Raw genomic sequence first — 22,287 nt, 5'->3', positions numbered from 1 at the left:
CTGTCCTGGATTTCATGACAATCCATCCAATAGTTATCGAGACACTCAAATCTGAATCAAAGTGGCGGGCCAATCAAAAGTCCGACCTTATAATTCAAAGAGCCACCACTCTAACATGGCTGGAAGCATATGGGTGAAAAAATTGATTCAGTGAAGCAAAAATGCTTACGACATTAGAGTTGGCGATCTGTTGATGGTGTTTCAGCTCCTGTAACATCTCCGGGCTGTCACTAAAACTGTGTTCTACAAAGAGAGGCGTGAATCAGCACAGTTATAGAGGGAGATGTCATGCAGAGTTGAAATAATCTTCAAATAGAAAGTGAATCTAAAGAAAAACAAGGCATGACGATAGCTAAACTGGTATTTCTCCCTCAACATTCTCTCTTTTCATTTCTTCCTACTTGATGTAATAAATTGCTCTTTGCTGTTGTTCAACACCCACATGTTGATGTACTTTTGAGACTTCACCTCATTTCTTCTTGTTCAAATCAAAGTCTTGAAACAGTGCAGTCAAAGCTTTCTGGAAAACATGATTTGGATGCTAAAATGGCATCCCATTTTACTTGCTTGTTATCTCAGACCAAGTAAGACATGCCTTTTGTCCCAAAGTCCCCATTAAAAAGCAGTTCATTTCTAAATCTTGCAAAATCAATTTTTTGGGGAAATGGGCTGTGGAAAGTCAGTGTGAGGCTCATTGGTTTTCCCACTGAGAACAAACACACCCAGAGGCTCTGTCTCAGAGAGAAAAAGATAATACAGAGACAGACTCTAGTAATGTGACGGAGCAGAGTATTACCACAATGCTGCAGTTCTCAATGTTACAAAGATGTAGGCCTAATGGATTCATTTGTGACTGAACAACTTTTATGTTAAGTATTTAATTCATTCTGCATGATGAATCATTTTGTGTCCTCTGCTTTGTTTAGTGAAACCTGATGAGGTTCCGTAATGTCTGCCAATTTATCCACCTAACTTTGTTTCACTTGGACACATTTTCATTCCCAAGTTGTTTAATAGATAGTGAAGATCATTACGAGCACTGAAACATGCAATTATTAAAAAGCACTCATTTTTTGATCAATTGGGAGGCAACTTAACAAGCAAAAAAACATCTTCATCTGGAGTCGTGTCTAAGACCACATGACAAATGTAAGTTGATCATTCATTTGAGCATTGGCTAGAGGGCACACTCAAGTTGACATATAAGGTCCATTAGATCCATTAAAAACACTTGAGGGCTTTGCTCCAGTCATGTCTCCAGTCATTGCTGCCATTGTGAGCAATACACTGTAAACATGTCCGCAGTTAGAAGTTGGACAGTACTAAACGTAAGACTGATTTAGTGAGACGCAAATAAAGTAGAAGTTCTCATAAACAGTATATTACTACCCGTGTGGAGCAATCATGTTTGATTTTCAGGTCAGGGTTGGTGAGGTTTATCAGACTTTCTATGTCGGAAATCCTACTTCAGGTTAAAATTTTCGACTCGGAACTCATGAATTCCAACTTTCTAGTTCAAATGGAACACATTCTAAATCCATTCGACGGATACAATATCTCCCAATCGGCCAAATAACTACTTGTGTCAACAAACCTGTGCCATGAAGTGGCTGCAAAGCCACCTTCACTTGTCGTCTGTTATCAACGCTAACGAAATTCATTCAGCTATTTTAAAGGGATCTAAACACTGTTTGTATCCTGTTTTAACTCGTTAAAAAAACCCACTAAAAACCATATTGATACATAACTCGACAAAAGCAGCTATTTAGGCTTTTTTAGACATCTTGGAATAACATGTGAAGACTCCCAGTCAAAACAACGGGTGGTTACCATTTATTTATCCATGTTGGTTTAAGTCTGCTACAAATTAGCTTCTTCTTCTTCTTCTTCTTCTTCTTCTTCTTCTTCTTCTTCTTCTTCTTCTTCTTCTTCTTCTTCTTCTTCTTCGTCTTCTTCTTCTTCTTCTTCTTCTTCTTCTTCTTCTTCTTCTTCCACGTCTTCTTGGCCTTTTTTTCGGTCTGCCCAGATACAGGAAGGCTGTGGAGGAAGGTAAGATGTGTCACCATGAACCAAATACAAGACTTCATGTATTATGGATAGTTAGTCGTAGAGGAAGCAGCTTACATAAGGAGCCAATGCTTATATAATTAGACAAGTACTGCGAGAATGAGAATGATTAGTGTGGGTGATTTGTGACCGGATGCATCTGAGTAGGTTTATATGTTTTATTTTTTCTTTGTTTGTGCTTTTTAAATGTAAGTAAGCATCTGTGTGTGTGTGTGTGTGTGTGTGTGTGTGTGTGTGTGTGTGTGTGTGTGTGTGTGTGTGTGTGTGTGTGTGTGTGTGTGTGCGTGTGTTTTCTCCGCTCATCCTCTGAAACGTGCTGCTGGAGATAAAGGGCTTCAAAAGCAGAGCTCTGCTAATGAGTTTAAACTGCTGTGACAGCCAAGGAGGGTTACCCTCTCTGTCTCTCCTCTCGCTTTCTCTCCTCAATCAGCTACGTTTCCTCCTCTCCAGCTTCACCACACTGTCTGCATCCATGGCTATTCACACTCTCTCAAATATCTCTCTATCTTTGGTCATCACTCCCTCCTCATCTGTCTTTCACTCTTTTGCGTAACAATTTTGCCTTCTCCATTGCCCTCACTGCTCTCGCTGCGTCTCCATTTCCTTGAAGCTAATTAACTCCTCTGAGGAGGGCAGAAAGACAAGCTAGAAATTATCCATCCATCTGTCTACATGTCCGGCTCTTCCTTTGCCAGTCCAACACATTAAATCATGATCATGCCCAAATTATAATTGAGAATTATTCTTCACCTTCTTGTACCGCTTTAAAGGCTGCAGTAAAAACCTTTTGCACAATCTGACAACGCAAAAGCAGCCGTTATTTCCAGCTTTAGCTCCGCTACTGTTGACAGTTATGTTAGTCCCTCTATTCTAAAAATTTAATTACCTGGACATATGTGGCCCTGCTCTGCCCCACTGCAAGAAACCAGGCTCTGCAGTCTCAGGCTGTATGGGGTGAAAAAAGGGACATAAATTAAATATTTGTCTCTGCCTTAATGTGTGTCTTTTTGCAATCCTTATCGTCTCTGGCACATTGCGGAGAAAGAAGAGGATTTAAGCTTCAAAAGTCAGTATAAATACTGCATGTAAGGAGACGGATATCCAACTGAATAAGACAGCAAAAGCCTGTGCAGAATGTTAGCAGTAATGGAGGGTTAGGTTAAGGAATATGCTGGATTTTGGGTTGTCTTCTTCGATATGTCATTCTGTATTTGTCAGGAAAGCAGACACTCGCAAGACCTGTTTTTTTTAACCTGCCTTATCTCTAGCAGGTTAAAAAAAAAAAAAAGGTGACTTGAGGAGCTGAAGAGACATAAAATAACCAGTTCTGCTCTGTCTTTTCCTGTTTCACTCTCCTCTTTCTGTTTTGTTCTGCCAGAGGCTCTCCGTCTCTCTTTGGGGAGTGTGAAGCTCTACAGCTAAAGCTGTGTTGAAGTGCTGCAACACTTTCTACATATGTATACCAATTGGCAATGCATGTGTGTGTGTAAGTATTTTCATTTCTCATCATCAAAGAGACCATGAGTGTTAATATTCAAGCTGCATTCAACAAAAAGGGTCAAACGTAGGTAAATAAACTCTCAAATTCATGAAGCGAGCTTTAGTCATGTAGACATATTCAAAACAACATTTCTCTTCTGGGGGCTGCAGGGAAAACACATAGAAAACCACCACAAATTCACCTTGTGAATTAACATACAGTAACAAATCTATTCAAACCTATTGCTTTGGGTTTATTTTCACTATATTTTGCAAAACGCGGATGCCACTTTAAGGTGTCTGGTATCCAACAAAAGGTCTATGTGCTAATTCTGGGTCATTGCTTATTTCTTCTTACTGTCCATGAAGATGTTGGATGTTAGACACACTGACCACACGGTCCAGATGAAAGCTGAGTAGCAATATTTACCACGAGGAATGTATTGCTGCATCTTTATTAAAAGATGAAAATCACATCCATCAATAATTCAAGACCACATATAGTTTCACTTTCTATGATAGTCAGTTCTTTTCAATACAGGTGCACTGAACGTGAAAATGTGTTAAAAAAATATTGCAGGCAAATGTCTCGGCTTTCTTAGGGTTTGTGAATAACTCAAAGTTTACAGACCTAAACATCCCTTATATTTGACAGTAGTATGTTCATGTGTCATACAATTGTATTATGAATTGCATTACTAGCCTGTAAAGAACTTGACAGTGCTCTGCTGCTGCATGAATATCAATGAGAACAAAGCGAAAACAACCAGAGAGGCATATATGGAATTATATGGATCCTTTTTCACACCCACCAATTTAGCACATCAAAATTAGTTTATGTTTCATTGGCATAACCACTCTGCACTGGGAAAAAGAAATTGGAGTCTCATATTTTCCAGGTTACAAGCAAGGGACATTAAGTTAGATACAATAAAGATGGCAAGGAAGGTTGAATTAAAAGTGTAGCATTTTTGGACATAAAGCCACTTCTATTGATTCCTATCCCTGGCAACATATTGCAACAGTTCTGCACCAGATTATTTATGATCTTCCAGTTTCTCTTTGCCTGGAGTCCAGTGCAAATAGTGGAATGCAATCTTCCTCCTTTCCGAGTACAAAGCCCATGCAGCCATCACAATAACCCCTGTCTTATTTCTGTGATGTTCTTGCTTTTGATTTGCTTTGCATAATTCCAAGGCTGGGATCTTGTAGAATCATAAAGCTCCATATATATATATATATATATATATATATATATATATATATATATATATATATATATATATATATATATATATATATATATATATATATATATATATATGTTGTTTCCAGTCTAGACTGCTGTTAAACATGATAGATGGAGCGATGAATGTTCTTTTATATTGCTTGGACTTCCAGATGGCTCAGAGAACACTCATCTCTGAAAAGGCTTCCTAAATATGTGGCGTTTTTGCAAGTGGCTCATTCTCTATTAAAACTGGTGCTCCAGTCGGTCTTTTAATTAAGTTTTGGATTTTTTTCTTCTTCACATGAACCACAACATAAGATATTATGACTTCTGTTGCTGAACTCTTTCTTAAACTTAGATCTTACAGTTGCAGGAAAAAAATGCAGAAGTGGCCCTTTAATGACCACAGTTTACTTTTAAAAGTACAATATAATAATACATACATCACATAGATTAAACAATATTCATATTTTTCTTTTTAACAAAGCTGTAGGTAGCCAGTGCCACTTTTTTTTCTGTCAAATCCGGCATTTTTCTTCTTTGGTCTTTAATTAGGCTGAAGACGCATGCACTGTAGCATGAAGTGAGGAAGGAGAGCAGAAGGATGAGAGAGGGAGGGAGGCATGAGGAGTGACAGCAGAGAGAGACAGTCGTCACTCTCTAATCTGTTGCCTGCAGCTCAGCGTCTGCCACGGCCAGGAGTGTAAGAGCTCGTCAAGTCGGCGACGGCAGTTGGATCTTAATTGAATGAGGCTTCCCAATCGAGTCCACGTCGAAAACTGGGGACCAGCCACCCAGATGTCTGTGTGGTGGAAACTGAGGGTTCATCTCATGAGTCTTAAAATTCCAAGTGAGACTCGCCTTTCCCTGCTGTTATATTTCCTGTGGCTCCGCAGCCAATCAGAAGTGACAGTCTGAAAAATATTCCTTTTCAGAGCAAAGCCGCGAATTTCTGGGTTTGCAACCCCATCGCCTGTATTCTCTGAGCTCATGTCCTCGAGGAATGCAAGGGAGACCAACAGCAGCACGGTGACTCTATCTCCAGTCACAGCACTGTAACCGCGACAAGCCACGAATCAATAAGCGGCTCGATTTCGCTGTATTTGCCTCTTAAATTGATGGAGGAAAAACCAGACAGGCTTAAGTCCAAAGTCTCCTCTTCTCAGACATCCACTGTTGGAGTGGTTGGTAGCCTTGTGAAACAGCAGCGGGCAGATCCCAGACCCAGGGGACAGGGTGATTGTAATGCTTTTAGGGTTTAATGCTTTTTAGTGTATTTATAGATCTCGGAGGGATGCAGAGTGCTCTCTTTCTCTCCCTCCCTCTCTTTCTTTTCCTTCCTCTCCCTCTACCATCTCGGTGTCATGTTCACAGCTTTTTATCAAATTGTACGCCGAGAAACCCGAAACTGACTGCAGTCCGTACATGAGGGGCCCTCAATGTAAAAGTTACAGATAATTCATTTTCGGGTTTCACGCATCAGTATCATGTGATGTATGTTTTACACTCTGCGTAATGGTATCATGAGATATTGTTATGATATGTTGTGCTGTGAGCTCTGCTAAAACCTGAGGTTTGTACTTCTTTGACAGATTAGCAAACGCTCGCTGGGATTTATAGGCTTGTTCTGTTGCAGAGTTGGATTCACAGACTTTTTCAAGGGGAACGTCGTTCTAATAGACTATCTCTTTCAAACAGATGGGGCTAATTGTAATTAATTAATCCTGGAGACAGTGGAGATATTTCCAACTGAGCCACAATTAACTTGAATTGTATTACAATTGAAACATATCCGGTATAATTTAGGCATTAGTTTGTTCTTTGGAAATGAAGAGCAACTCTTCAACATTCATCTTTTACACATGAAGTCCAAAAGCAAAAATTGAGCGCAGCCGTATAAGCCCACAATGCAATGCAGCCAAGAGACTGTTTTTGCTGTGCAAATGTATGAAAGCAAATTTTGCCTCGATTCTTCATTTCACATCTCTTAATCACTTTCCACATTCAATTGCGATTCAAAAAGCGTAGCTTAAATTTGCATATTTCTTTGATCGTTGTGACCCTTTCAAAACAGAAATTGACTAACAAACGCAATATTAAGCTAACTAGATGAAAAAAAAGACAATTTTTTGACAATTTGTATTGTCGCGTCTTTGCGCTCATTTTTTAAAAGTAGGGCATCTGTGTGTGTGTGTATTTCTGTATGCATAGAGTTAGCTAAACATCATAAGATCATAAACCCACCGTCATCAACCCCATTATTAATGTATGCTGGGGTTTCTTCCCCCTCAAAATAAGCATTATAATTATTATTACTCTGTCAAACAAGGATCTCAGGGAGGAAGGGGAGGTTAGAGACCCGCAATAACCAACACTTCTAAGTCAAGAGTGGGCTTCTTGAGAAGAGGCTTACGGCTTTGAAAGACTGTCGTGCATGTTCTGTTACAGCCATTGATAATATCCAGCGGAGAGGTGCTAATTAAAGGAAAGACTCCTTTAAGCAGCCTCGTCAGGATGGTGTCAAAGAGACAGGTAGAAGGTTGAGAAATTGAGAAAGTTGAGAAATTCTCTACTAGATTTTACTACTGAGGTCTATAGGAGTACTCGGTTCACCAGTCAGCCTGGCTGCACTGCTGAGGAGAAACCTGGGGTTGTTTTTATTGTTCTCTATTATTGATGAGTAACCGGCTGCTCTGGCATTGCAGAGGGCCTTGTTATATGTTTTTAAGACTATCACTGACATAAAACACCATTAGATGGTCTTTTACACTAACTGTATTACTGTTATACAGTCAAATCTACAAGCACATCAACATATGAATACCAGCACATTCATCCCGTGCAATTATCAGATTAAAACAAATAAAAACCTCACAGTCAAGGTAATGTTGTACATGACTGGTTAATCAATATCCATCTTTGGCACCATGGGAAAAATGACTTAAGTCTGAAAAATTAAATGCCGTTGATAAAACATGTTTTGAGGAAATAAAGGATCAGGTCTTGGCTGTTATAAAACATTCTCTTCTCAGGCTGTGCATCTTAAAGAAATAAGTCTTTTGCACTTTCTGTGATTGGCAACGCAACCTTGAACCCTGTCAGCCAAGCGTGAGAAAAAAGTGGAATTAGAAGCTCCCACTGCATCCAAAGTAAAGCGCAATTATAAAATACGTTTTCACTTTCAGCCTGCGGTCTGATGAAGGTGATCCATCAAACTGAGACACGTCAAACGACCGTTTCATAGCCCTTTCATGGTGGCTGAGGAAAAGTGAGGCCGGCCGTGCCACAGCTAAACCCCCTGCCTTTAGATGTGTGTGTGTGTGTGTGTCTGTGTGTGTGTGTTACTCCATGATTATGTGTAATTTGCTGGAAAAAGCAGCACTCGTGGTGATAGACAACATATGGAGCGGTGTGCTAGTGAGGCAGGTTATGGGTATAAATGGAGTCTCCTGTGTGACATGCATGTTTCCTGCACTATACTCGTGGGATCTGTACCTGAATGAGTCCTGAAAGATCAACTCAAGTATTGTAGATAGATTGGAAATAATCTTGTCTCATACAAGGTTGACATTAGTGGGGATTTTGAAGTCTTGTGCAGTTCCTCTCGACTGATTTGCTGCACTTTAAAATGCACTCGGGGACCAAAACAGCTTCTGCTGTGATAATGCAGATAGGTTTAATAATTGCAACGATTTGGATGCACGGAGCCCAATAGGAGTCTAAAATAAGCATCATATTTCATCCTTGCCCAACTCCCTGTCCCTGGGTATGTCTTATCTTAATGAGTATCCACTTCCTTTGGAGTAAGCAGAAAATAAGTTCATAACAATTGCTGGTGGTGTATGTTTGTGTCTGCTTCAGCGTGAGTGTGTGTGGTTGGTCGTGGATTTCAGTTTGCCATTCGGTATTTGTGCATTTTATGTATGCATGTTCTATGTGTGCGCGCTCGCTCTATCTATCTATCTATCTATCTCTCTCTCTCTCTATCTATCTATCTATCTATCTATCTATCTATCTATCTATCTATCTATCTATCTATCTATCTATCTATCTATCTACCTATCTATCTACCTATCTATCTATCTATCTATCTATCTATCTATCTATCTATCTATCTATCTATCTATCCATCTGTCTATCTGTCCATCTATCTATCTATCTGTCTATCTATCTATCTATCTATCTATCTATCTATCTATCTATCCATCTGTCTATCTGTCCATCTATCTATCTATCTGTCCTCGGCTCGCCACCTGCTCCATCACTCAGAGAGGTAGAAACGTCCTGGCAAAGACCTTTATTCTTTCTTGTTTGAATAAAAGGAAGAATGAGCAGGCTCTAGATCAAATAAATCCCCCTTTTCTGTGTGTTTTAGACTTAACAGGTTTGCTTATCTCCCGAGAGATAATACATACAAATAAACACACAGATTTGCTCCAGCAGTAGATGAGCTGTAGCTTTTTCCACTTGTTTTTTTTAAAATGTTTGCTGGGTTCTAATTATTGTTTTGTATGCACATTGTACTTAAGAACCACCAAATATGACTAACCTACCCGCAGGAGAGAGGCATTGATCAACCCGGCTATGAAGAGGTAAAGACCTAGCGTTGTGTGGGTGTATGCACTCACTGTGGCAATTTGGACTTTGCTCGTTCATTTCTATTCATGACTAATTTCTATTCATGTCTAGGGTAGCGAGAGAAGTCTTTATCAAAACGATTGAGACAATAGTGGCCAAGGTGCAAAGCTGAAAAGGCACAAAAAAAAAAGAAAAGGCCGCGGCTGAAAGGTGATGCTTGTTGTGTCCTCTAATACTGTTGCTCAGGTAAAAAAAAGAAAAAAAGAAATGTGTGAAAATAAGGAACACAGAGCAAGAATAAGGTAACAAGTAGGACATGCGCCCTCTGATCTGTCAGCCCAAGAAGAGAAACTCCTCACAGTTATTGGACAAACATCCAAATGGGGAAATGTCCACGAAATTACAGTGGAAGTGATGACATCCAGCAAAGACGTTCATGCAGAGGACACTTTTCTTTACCAATTAGTTCAAAGCTTAATTTATAACGTTGACAAACCAATTCAAAATTAACATTTGAATGCTGTGCAGCTTCTTCTTTTTTTCATGTCTACTCGTTTTGTAAATTCTGTTTTTCTGCAGTTGCGTTTATTTATTATAAGATGTGATCCTTTCCAAAATTCACAAAATAATTTTAGCTCTGTGTTTAGCCTTCTAAAAACTGTGTTTTTTTACTGCGGTCAAAAAACTGGAAGCATCAGTTTGATTTCCATTCGTGGTCCTCAGATGATGAGTCCTGACCTTTCCTCTATTGTGTTTAGTGCTCTAAAAAAAAAGCCAAACACGATACACATCAGCATGTTAAAATGATGATTATGGTTTTAAGTAAGGTTTATTTTACACAATTTTTCGCTGTGCAGCTAAAAGTCACTGGCATTAAAATAATGCTGAAACGCAGTAAATAGAGATGGAAAGAGTTCTGCTGTAACTGTCTCCAGGAAGCCTACGATGCTGTATTACAATCAGGGAAATGCAACAAATATTTCAAAACCCTGCTTCCAAATTCTCTCAAATATGTAGACTCTTGTTTTGTGTCTGATTATGGTGCAACGAACTTTCTTATAAACAAACTGTTCAGAAATAACACGAGCATCACACTGGCTGTAAGTGAATGGAAAACATAATCAGAATGCATGGTCTTGCATGGAAGGTGCAAAGGTCTCTCTCAAAAAGTGGAAACATTCATCAGAAAGATCCGGCATGCTGGATTTTACTGGTGCGATTTACATTGTGTTTATTCTGTCAACCATTTCCAGTTGAGTTCAGACATGTGGGCCCGAGCAGCTTATCCAGACTGCTGCTGCTTCGTCCCAGTTTAGAGATTTGTGGCTGTTTGTCAGCTTTGAAAAAGCTCATCTGTGTCAAAGTTTAGCAAGAAGCTTTAGCTTTAAAGTAAAGCTAACTTGAAAAAAGAAATACATGGTGAATGCGCTAAATTGTTGTTCATCAACATAAAACAATTTAACATTTTAAAGTTGTGTACACTTTAAAATGTTCACGTTAAGGATGCTTTTCTGTTCAACCCATTGTGATGATACTGCGTCAGTGCAACATTAGCATAGCAGGAGGCTGAAATAAGTGAGTTTAGCTTAAGAATAAAAGTGCAAAAATACACTTCTAATGCAGCAATGTGTGTTTGTCGCGATTCATACATTCACAGATAAAGTTTTAATACGAAAACGTGTTAGTTTCTGAGCTTTGCAGGCGTTGCCAGGCCTAATTTTAATCTTTGAAGATAGCTTTGCTAGCTGTTAGTTTCGCCTGCCTATAGTCTTCATGCAACGTTAAGCTAATTGCCTCATGGCTGTCTGTACATGTAACTCCGTACTTAGCGCGCACACATGAGAACAGTATCGATTTGGTCATCGAACACTCAAGAAAGCATGGACTCTTATTAGTAAAATCAAAAACATATAAAGACAAGCGACAAATACATGAAGTATAAATGTAGTCCTGCGGTTCTCCAGCAGCTGTCCCCTTAAAAGATATATTGTTTGTATTGAACGCATGCAAAGCAATGCACTATTTATGAACATTCATGTCAAATTTATTGCAGCTTTATTTAAGTACAGGGACGTGTGCATTCACATGAGTGTGCACGATCCACATGGTGCCTGTGTGTGAGAGTGTTTTTGCTCCAGATGGTGAGTAAGCTCATGTAGCTCTTGCAGTTATCGGTGCAAACTGGAACTATGCAGACGCGCTTAAATCCTGAAAAAAAAAAAAACAACCCTTAATTCTTAATTTAGATATTAATTAGTTTTCCTGTTACTTGGCAAATCCCTGTGATTTCCCCTGACAGCATGCATGTTTATAACTGGAGCGTCTTCTGCTTCACGCTGCAGAGGAGCATGTAAACGAGACTCAATAACATGATTGAAACAAGTTCATTAAGTGGGACCACTGCAGGGGCCTGCCGAGGAGCTTAATCATCATCTGGAAGTGAAAACACATGGGACTGTACTTTCGTCTGTTTGTAATGTCTGTTTTAACTACAGCACTGAGACCCTGCTTATCATTGCAATTCATTTCAGTGAAAGAAGATTGTAAAACCCTGGAGACCATGTCTCTTAACATTATGAATGTACCAGCATTCTTTATTTGTGAACCGTTCTAAAATCACCTCTGGGTCCTGTGTATCATCCATAGCTTCACAATATTTACTGCAAATGCAAATTTCATTCAAGAAGCATTTTAAGGCATACTTTGGAGCAAGAAATACTAAAAATATGAATGGATGTGTGTTTATCTCTTTGCAGAAACTATTACTTAGAACTCACGCTTTCATTTTTTGATGATATAATTGTCTGCTTTTATAACTTTAGGGCTGCAACTAGCTATTGTAATTGATTAGACTATTTTCTCGTTTTTGGCCTATACAATTTCATAAAAAAATGAAGCATTCCCCAGAGCCTAATGTGACTTCCTCAAATATTAAATTTACTATGATAAACAATAACGTATTACATGTTGTAATAGACTTATTCAAATGTAAAAGACAGAGTTTATTGTTGTTGTGTTTGATACTGATCCATTCTGCTTCTGTATGTCCTGAATACTAAAAAGAATGTCATCACTTTCCTCTCACTAGCTAAATAAAGCTTCATTGGCTTTTTCACCCGTCCACCCTCCTCCATCCTGTTGGTTCACTTTCACGTAATTTCCTCTTCAGCTTCTCACTTTTGCACCGATGCAACTAACTCCTGTGATATTATATTTACAACCACAATCCACCTGTCTTTTTTCCCCTAGTGCATTCCCATCGCCGGCCATGGATTTGTGTTGGACAAGTACAAGTGCCAGTGCAGGAGAGGATTCTACCATCCCAGCCGAGTGGTGCTCAATGGGTTTAAAAGTAGGTTAAAAATCCCTCTGTGATATAAAAAAACAACATATTGCACTGTGCTGTCAGATTATAACTTTAAATTCTTCAAAAGCAAGCTTTTAGGATTTATAAAAAAAAGAAAAGAAAAACATCTTCTGTTTTTTTTCCAGCTGACAGCGACACATTTTGTTTGAAATTCTTCTTTTGTCTTTGAATGGGTATCCTGGGGCCTGTGAGGTTATAAAACCTCAAGCTTCAGTCAAAAGGATTTGACTGTTCTTATTGTGGAAATGCCTACTATGTTTCTATTCTGGTTCTAGTGGGAGCCACTGGTGGCTTCTGAATCACAGACCTGTTGGAGTACAAGGTGGCTGCAAACTGTTGACAGAGAACGAATGTTGAAGGAAAATAACCTGAATAAAGTATGAGTCACACTTTAATTGACTGTTCGCTCAACTTAGTCACTGTTGGCCTGTCAAGGGTCCGTTCTCATGCGGCTCATAATGGCAGATTTACTATTTCCCTTTGATTTTACCCAGAAGTAACAAAAGTCAACAACTGTGGATTTTGTCAGCTGAAATGACAAATATCAGCATCAGACGTCGTCAGCTGTAGCTGGCTAGCAAAAGGTAGCTTAAAGCTAACACAGAAACGAAATTCAAAATGATTCCAGCTGAACATGAAGCATCAATAGTGTTTATGTTTCTGTGGGTAAAGCTATTCATCCAGAGTATTATAGTTTTATTTTATTCCTGAAAACGTACGTAAAATATTATTTGGGGTTCGTGCACTTTGTTGATTTAATTTAATACGGCATCTTTCACAAAATATAAGGATTCCATGAGGACGAACGACCAATGCCACGACTTGTTCAGACGGAGTTGCTTTGGAGAAACACGATTCTTATGTTTTGCTAAACATAAGAATCGTGTTTTGGAGGGAGGGGTTCAGCTGATGGTCAATGAATTGGCTGTCCTAATCTATCTATTGCATATTTATAGTATTGCTTATTATTGTATTCAGATGTGACAGACACAATGAATACAGGCTAAAAATCCAAAAATCTGAACACAACTTGGTTTTGCACCTGTTCTCCTCTGATGCTTCTCCTCTCACTCTTGTGATTTTAAAGTATACCCTTAACTTTACCATCAATGCTCCCGCTTTGGTTTTGAATGCCTGTATTCTGACACCTTGACTGAAAGCGTTGCAGTGTCCTCGAGCAGAAAGCTTGGCCCTGATGAGCGAGATAATCAAGCGACTGCTGTGGTTTTCATCCCCTGACTCCAACAATACAACACTCCGAGGGGGAGGATATGCAAAGCTGGAGCTTTATTGTAATGCAGCGTGATGAGTCTCTTCAGTCTGTCATCTCACAAACCCAATGCAAACCCAGTCATGCAAAATTACTGCAGCTCAGATTGGGTCGCAGTACTTTGCGACCCTGATTTTCCTTTGAAACCTGTCTGTTATTCCATCCCAAAAAACTCCCAGAGACTGGAAATAGATTTGTATTGTTCCCTAGCAACAGGCCAATAGGACAGATATCAAAGGGGAGAAAGGATGGAGAGAGAAAAACAGCCTCCGAAAAGGATGAATTATTCTGCAATGTGTAGTAGAACCTCATGAAACATGACATTTCATTAGAATGCCACAATGACACTTTTGCTGGTGATCTTCTATCAGATCGACAGAAGGATAGATCTGTGTCTAGACATAGAAGCTGTACAGCTTAAAATCAAATTTACATAAGATAACAAACACACGTCAAACTGACAAATGTTTGCACAATTCATGAAATCAAGTTCTTTTCAACTCTTTTGGAATACATCCTCAGTTTATGCAAGAACGATTTCTCCATATTTTTATATCAGAATCCACTGATATTTTCTTTCTGTAAAACATAATATGAAAAGTTGCCTAAGTAAACCAGAACGGACCAATTTCAAGCAGTGGTATACCAGCCATGCACCCCTCAATGCACAACATCAGAGAAGAAGGCGGAGCTCCAGCTCTACAGATCATCTACATTATAAGCCCGCCCACTTTTTTAACGATCCAATCAAATGCAAAATATTTTATCTAAATCCCTCTTGGAATTGTACATTGCTCTTATATTCTGTTTCACTGTGAAATACATCCCACTACAGAAGATGAAGACGGTCTCACTGACGTTTCTTCCTCACCAAGTTCTGTGCAAAGCGTTTCACCACCGTCCAGTATTCACTCCTTGACCTGAAGCTAATAGCTAACTGTGCACTCTGAGCTAAGTAGCAGGTTTTCCTTACTGAAATAATGATTTGTTGTTGTTGTTTCTGCTCTACTTTGGTTCTTTATTTAGTTTAAGGTACAAAACACACGTTTCATGTTGACCACTGCCCCCAAACGGAGAGGTGTGGCCTCACCTGGCCATTCTTCTTTCCTTCTATCCTCCCTCCATTATTCATGACAATGATTTGACCCTCAAAAGTCAAATAAAAGAACAGACTGGTTGCCCACTGGAAGCAGAACGTGTTTTACCCGTCCAACAATCAAACAGATAGCCCAGATGTCGGCGTATACAAATACAAAAATGTCAAGATATTTTGGGTTCATTATGAACTAATAGGCTTCGGTGGGCAGCAACATTACGTCAGACCAATGAAACGCACATTGTGAACACCAGAGACGATTATATTCTATTATCCAAATTGTTTATCCTATTTAGGGTCGCCGGGTGCTGGATGAGATTCCAGCGGACATCGGGGGGAGACAGGGCTCACCTGGCGAGGTCACCAGTTTATCACAGGGCACATATAGAGACAGGCAACTGTTCACGCTCATGTTCACACCTACGGGCAATTTAGAGTCCATTAAGCTAAGACGCATGTCCCAGAGCCATGAGAGGAAACCAGAGAACCCGCGCTGCCACGGGGAGACAACACAGAAGGATCGTCCAGGGATCGGGGATCGAACCCGGGTTCCTCTTGCTGGGAGGTGACTGTGTTACACCACCTGCACAGAGAAGATGGGATTTACAACCAAAAGGCAAAAGACGGCCCTTCCCTTCTTTTCCAAACCCTAAAACAGACTAACTGGAAAAACAAAGCCACTTTGTGTGATTTCATAAATCTGTGACTGCATGATTGATGATCTTTATTAGGTCCATAAATGCCCAGTCGATTCCCACTTAATTAGTTTAATCATCACCAGAGTACTTTTTGCACGTTGCAATCAAGCTCTACTGAAGCAACTTAAGCAGTGTTTGCATAGTCAATGAGCTCTGGGACTTCAAACATCGTATTTCAAGAGGAGCTGCATCACGCGCGCGTGTGTGTGTGCGTGTGTGTGTGTGTGTGTGTGTGCGGTTGAAAATGTGGGATTTGGACCAAAGATTGAAAAGATTAGATTTTTGACATCGTCTCTCCTTTCTTTACTTGTAATTGATTAAATTTGGGTTTCAAAGGCACTTAACAGAACCCATCCATGCTGATGTGAACACTCACAAATGAGATGTTTGAAAAAGTAATCTCGAGACAGATATGACAAACCACATCCAAGTGTGCCGCATGCTGGTATAACAACAATTATGCGGACCGAAGCGGTGAAGGGAGCGGTGTCGTCCTCTCCTTCATTATTCCCTCATCTGCCTAATTAAAGGCTGCATTCTTGTAATTATCACCCCCGCGGCTTTGTGATTCATTGGATTGATGATTTTGAATCCTTCAAATTGATTAACTGAGCATTTAATGAGAAGTCAGTGTGTGGCAGCTAAACCAAATTAACTTAATTGATAATCCTTGAAAAAACTACAGTAAGACCCGTGTTCTAAATTGCGATTAGATACATTTTCAGAAGCTTTCATCAGTGAGAAGAGAACCAGAAAAGTACCAGAAAGTAATCAAAATAAACGACAACATTTGGTGTTCTGATCGTAAACTAAAGTGCTCTCGTGTCCTCAGGTAAGTTGCAGGGTTTTAACAGAGACGAGTCCTCCGACGTGTCCAGTAAGTGCCTGCCGTGCCGCGAGGGCTGCCCCTACTGCCGGGATGACACGCCCTGTCTGGTGCAGGAGGACGGCGCCCTGCGGCTCGCGGTGGCCTCCTTCCAGGGTCTGTGCATGGTGCTGGACCTGGCCGGCATGGTGGTGGTCTACCATTTCAGGAGGAAGAAGGTGAGTCGGGGATAAAGAGGTCAATGTGGAAAGGTGTGGGATGCAGATCAAATGTTGTGGGTGTGGAAGTGTAACTGCACTTATAGTATCTGCTGTGATCGAACATGTAAAGGTTATTGTTCCCTGCCAGTACAATATGACATCACCAGACAGCAGATTTCTCATCCATTCCTGACATTTGAGCTATTTAACCTTTTTGAAAAATGAATGTGACCGTACCTTAACAGAGAGACATTTTTATTAGTTTTAGTTTTTAGTCGCTTGGGTAGGTTTAGGTACTTTTTTTTTTAAGTTTGAGAAAAATATACTACTATATAGTACAACAACAGTAAGCAATGTTTGCTCAGGTCAGGTGCCAATAGTATTGTTGACTACGGACACCTGGGTGCTTGTCTAGACATGCTATACACCTCGGTGTAAATAGCCACATTGGCTGTTCTACCTGGGCGCAAATAGGGCCAATGTGCACAGGGAGGAAGAGATGAGAGGAGGAAGAGGATTTTTTGTAATATTACCATTAAATACATTACAGTGATAGCCGATAAATAATGTGCCTAGAAATAAAGAAATAAATAATTATACTGTAGCCTATGCCAACATTTGAAATGTAAATAAACCTGGCTTAGTTGAGACTGGCTGTCTGTTGATCTCCTCCTCCCGGTACAACGTTGTATGGTGTCCTGCACACAAACCCTCTGCACACAACAGAACACTAATGTGGGATTACTTTTCCTTATTTCAGGGGAATTTGGGGACTTTTGGGGTATTGCATATAAAGACGTAAATGATGAATTCAAGGACTGATTTTGAGGTTGATTAAAACAGCAAACAGCAGGAGCTTCCATGCATTCCAGTTAGCCGTAATCCCAGAGCAATAATCTTTTGCTCGGAATAGACTTTTCATAGATTAAAGTTAAATGAATATGAGATCCTCACAGTGTAGAAATATTGCAACCGCACCACCTCCTCAGGCAAAGTTCAGTTGAATCTTTCCCGGTGTGCTATTTATAGAGATGTGTGGTGTTGCCTCAAAATCTCCTCCGTTTCTTCAGTTCACAATAAATATCCCCGGAGCCCTTTGAATTTACATGAAAAAACACTGAAAGTCCTCGAAGAGGTAATGTGGGTAATTAAATCCAACCCAGAAAAGGTGCTATCGTCACTTATATTCTTGTTTCAGAGGATGGCAAAACATTAGCAAGTATATGTACTTGCTAATGTTGTACGCACATTATGCATGTGCATCTGCCTGTAAAGGCAAAGAAGCTAGAGCTACAACTCCTCAACCAACAGCAATAAATGACTTACAGCAACAGGAATTGATGCATTATTTGACTTGGTGCCAATCCACAAACCTGAGGATTGGCACCAATCTAATGACAGATCATCATTTGTCAAACTCCCTCAACACACAATACATCGCATTTTCGCTGTCAGTGATGGATTCATTGATCTTTTGTGTCTTTTTGTGTCTCTTTCCCCGTCAACAGAACATCCGCACATCTGGTCTGGTTCTACTGGAAGCCATCTTGTTTGGGTCTTTACTGCTCTACTTCCCAGTAAGTCAGTGTCCTGATCTGTTACATAACTTTTATTAACAAGAAAAAAAATCCTGCTCACAATAGAATACATTGGTATGTAAATAGGGCAGTGGACTTTGTCTCCTACTTCTTCAGCTGCAGCAAAATGCTGTTACTGTGTTTCTGATCATTGTCTGGAAAAAAAAGAAAACAAAGAGTTGGGGTGCATGATCAGTACGAGCGGGTCTTTGTGTGCGTTTGCCTTTGCCAGCCTTCTTGTTGCCTGAATGCGTAAACAGGTCCAGGTAGGTGCCAGCGTGCATCTGATAGGTGTGTATTTGCACTTGTGTACACAGCCCACAGTGCACCTGGAGCGCCGCGTCAGAAGCCCATCTTTAGCAGGGAAACAGATGGAAGAAACCCGAGCGCCATGTAACAGGGAGATCAGACGCGACCGGGGAATTCGCCCCCTTCAAATACTTGCACAGAATGCCAACAGTGAGCCACTGCTCCTCAAACACGAGGCCTGATGGCTGGATGCTAGCCATGTTTAAGAAGGAAAACGAATCTGTTGAGAAGAAAAAGCTTCAGAGCGCTTGGCTGACTCCTCGGATAAAGATGTTTGTCCTTTTTCTAAAATAACTCAAGTGTTACCCGAAGAAATATATTTGCATTTAAATAGAAAGCCGGATAGTTTTTGCTTTAGCAGATCAAGAGCTGCAAGTAGTCTAGGTTTGTCCTTTGGTGACCACACTCGGCGTATATTTCTAGCTCGGGCAATATCAGAATCAGAAATGGTTTATTGGTTTATTGCCAAGTATATTTGCACATCCAAGGAGGTTTGACTTGGGGATCGGTGTTTACCGATACACACGGTGTAAAGTTACAAGAGAAGATGAAAAACAAATATAAGAACCACATCTGTTATTAAAGTGTAATTGGAGCGTCTGTTTTTAAAGCACACAATCGTGCAGGGATGTGTGAACGGTTGTGAATGACGACGTCAGCCTTCCACACGATCCTGGTTGGCCACAATAACGATGAACGCAATTACACTGCGCTATATTCAGTTTCTCTCTTTTTCTTTTTCTTTTACCTTTTCTATAGCTCATCACATTGTTGTATAGCATACATACTAGCACACTTATGCGTTTAATAAATGAAATATCCTGGTGCGGTTAGATTGCTGCTGGACTGCCCCGTTAATACAGTTTTGTTTTTAACGGCTAAACAAGAACAAATATGGACTGAATGGTTTTATGTGTGTGTGTTTGAGGGGGAGGGGAAGAAAAGGTGAAAACAATTGCACACACTATTTCTGAAAGTTATTAATAATTTGAATAACTGTCTATACTGTGGCCACTTACGGGGGTTGCAACATATGCGTCTCGAGGCCCTGCCTATTCATATCAACGTGTGTCTTTCTTTGCAGCTTTTGGGGAGTTTCAGTATTGGCCATATCTGTGATGCTGAAAGTTTTAATTCAATTTTGCATTCATCCATCCTCTGCTCCATTCCATTCACCCCAGGGATACCTCAAGTACCAAAAAAAAAGCCCTTCCAAAAATATCCTGCCACTCTCTGATGTTCACACACACACTTGGCCACTATCAAGAGTCTCTTCATCCCCATTCATCTGTTCATTTGTGAGCACCGTGCCTGCCTGTCGCTACCTTTCCCTTGTCCACCCTTCCCCTATGTTTTCCTTTCATTACCCCAGTGCATGTTCTCTCACCGTCGCACCTTTGTGTCTGTCTCCTCGCCCGCGGTCTCACCGTTTGTTGCTGCTCTTGTTTCTTTGTTGCAGCCACAACCAGCCTCCTCAGCGGAGCTCGGCGCAGCTGCTCCGCTCTGGTGCTCGTTGCATTTTTTAACAGTCCATCAAGTTCTAGCACAACTTGTTTTAAAAATACATCTGCTGATTAATTGATGGCGGAGAGGCACGGGAGGTTGGAGGCAAACCAGGAGGGCCACCTTCTTTTCTGGGCGATGTATAAATGTGGCTTTTTTATTGTGCAATCCCCCGTGACTTAGTAGTCCACATGGGTAGCACTGCAGAAAGGGTGTGTTTGTGTCTGCGCATGTTTGTGTGTGCGTGTGGGTGCGGGTTTGTGTGTGTGTGTGTGTGTGTGTGTGTTTATGGGAAGGATAGAGTGGCTTTAAATCTTCACATTTCCCTGTGCTTGTGCATTTGTGCAGTGATTTGCATTCCTGCATTGGTATGTGGGTGTAAGAAACAACGTGGCCTACTTTTACCTCGTGTTTGTGAAGGTGATTTATTGTTTTTTTTTCTTTCATGTATGCGATACCAGAGAGCTGGAAGGTTGGATGTTTACTCAGGAGGCAAAGAGATGAAACTGCCAGGCAGGATGCTAATCCTAACCGCAGGTTAACATAAGTGTTTGGTGAATTGTTGCACCCTGAAGGGTTGGCAACATTTGCTCTGTTAATCTGTTCTTTACACATTTATTACTTTGTGTCTGCTCCATTATTTGATTTTGTCCTCACAGTTGCAATTACCTCATTCAAGTGTCACGTTGCTTTCGCAGAAGCGGAGGAAAAACAAAGGTAGTTTTGTTCAATTATCAAATCGGTTGTGATATTCATTTCTACGTACTCAAAAAGTAGTTCTAATAAATATTTGTAGATTAAAAAGAGATCAAATGACTATATGTAATGTGACACAGAGACAGACAAAGTTAGCGACTAGCTGGTGAACAAAGTGAAGCATTTAAAACTCAAGAGTGCTGTAGCTTGTACGACCTGGTTAGCTTAGCTAAAGACTGAAAACAAGGGTAAAGTTACTCCGCCGCTGTCTAATAAAAAACGTCGAAAGCGAACTCAAACATAGCATCTTGTTTGCTTCACCCGTAAAACACTGACATGTACACATGCTAATTTGTAGTCTTGGGGGTCACTGTAATTATTTCTTGACAAGCAACAGTCCATCAGACAACCCGGCACCTCTCTGTGGGTTGACAGGTTGATCTGGCAGATTCATTTGGTATTGCTGGCACAAAGGTACTAAACAAGGCAACCTCACAAACAAGCTGCACACAGTCACTGCACCCGATTGTTGCCAGCCAAGAAATAGTTTGGCTCATAAAGCCACAAATTGGTTTGCTTTATACTTCTGTTTGTATACAATTATAGTAATGAATTAGTTAGCGTTAAAGGTCTTGGTAGGCAGAATTGAAACTTTGGATCGGGCTCTTAATGCCAAGCTGTTCCTGGTTTTAGCTCCATACTCAATACCCAGACGTCTCTTTTTCTACCTCGAGAAATATATGTTTTAATCTCAATGAGGCTCTCGTGATTAAATAAAGGTTTAAATAAATAATAATAATAAAAATGATGAAACTGATATCTTGTGATTCTTACTCAACTCCTTGGAAATAGGCTTTTTCCCAAAATATGGTAACAAATAGGAAAATAAGTAATTTCTTAGTAAAGTGCATAATTGGTATTAAATCTATGGTCAAGATTGTCTTCTACAAAATCTGTCTTTGTCTGAAATGTGTACAGAATACTTATTAGGTTGTAATTTCTTTTCATAATGAACACATCAAATGACATTCTTGTCATTTATCAACTAATCGATCAGGTCCTGAGCTGAACAGCCACTCAGTCAGCAGCACAGCACTAAAAAGAAACATATTATTCCTGTTATGATGAAATGGACCTGGGTCTCCACTCGCTCATGAGCAGCATACCAATGACGGACTTTGTCACCGCAAGGTTTTGATGATGATTGTGGCTGGAAGGAAACGGCTTTGACTCTGTGTGACACATTCATAATCAGGAGGTGAGAGAACATTCCTATAGCGTCGCTGCATTGAGAGTGGACAGACTGAAGGCTGAAATAGGGATGTTATGACATTTTAATTACACACTGAGGCACATTTTTGGTTGAATGGGTGGTACTGCTGTCAGTTTT

General features: G+C 40.2%; 1 protein-coding gene across 1 annotated transcript in view; it reads left to right on the top strand.

Annotated features, from left to right (window-relative positions):
* The window catches only part of LOC137782002 (metabotropic glycine receptor-like), a 50,131-nt gene that overhangs the window by 8,605 nt on the left and 19,239 nt on the right, over positions 1-22,287 (top strand). Inside the window, exons 3-5 of the mRNA XM_068571061.1 lie at positions 12,605-12,707; positions 16,619-16,830; positions 18,321-18,389. Of these exons, the coding sequence (XP_068427162.1) occupies positions 12,605-12,707; positions 16,619-16,830; positions 18,321-18,389 (384 nt within the window). The remainder of the gene's footprint in view (positions 1-12,604; positions 12,708-16,618; positions 16,831-18,320; positions 18,390-22,287) is intronic.

Source organism: Clinocottus analis, unplaced genomic scaffold (genome assembly GCF_023055335.1).
Source record: "Clinocottus analis isolate CAN_PGR_092001 unplaced genomic scaffold, fCliAna1.0.p SCAF_11, whole genome shotgun sequence".
In the NCBI taxonomy this organism is placed as follows: Eukaryota; Metazoa; Chordata; class Actinopteri; order Perciformes; family Cottidae; genus Clinocottus; species Clinocottus analis.
The sequence above is the reverse complement of the archived record's forward strand: the minus strand, read 5'-3'. Positions and strand labels throughout refer to the sequence as shown.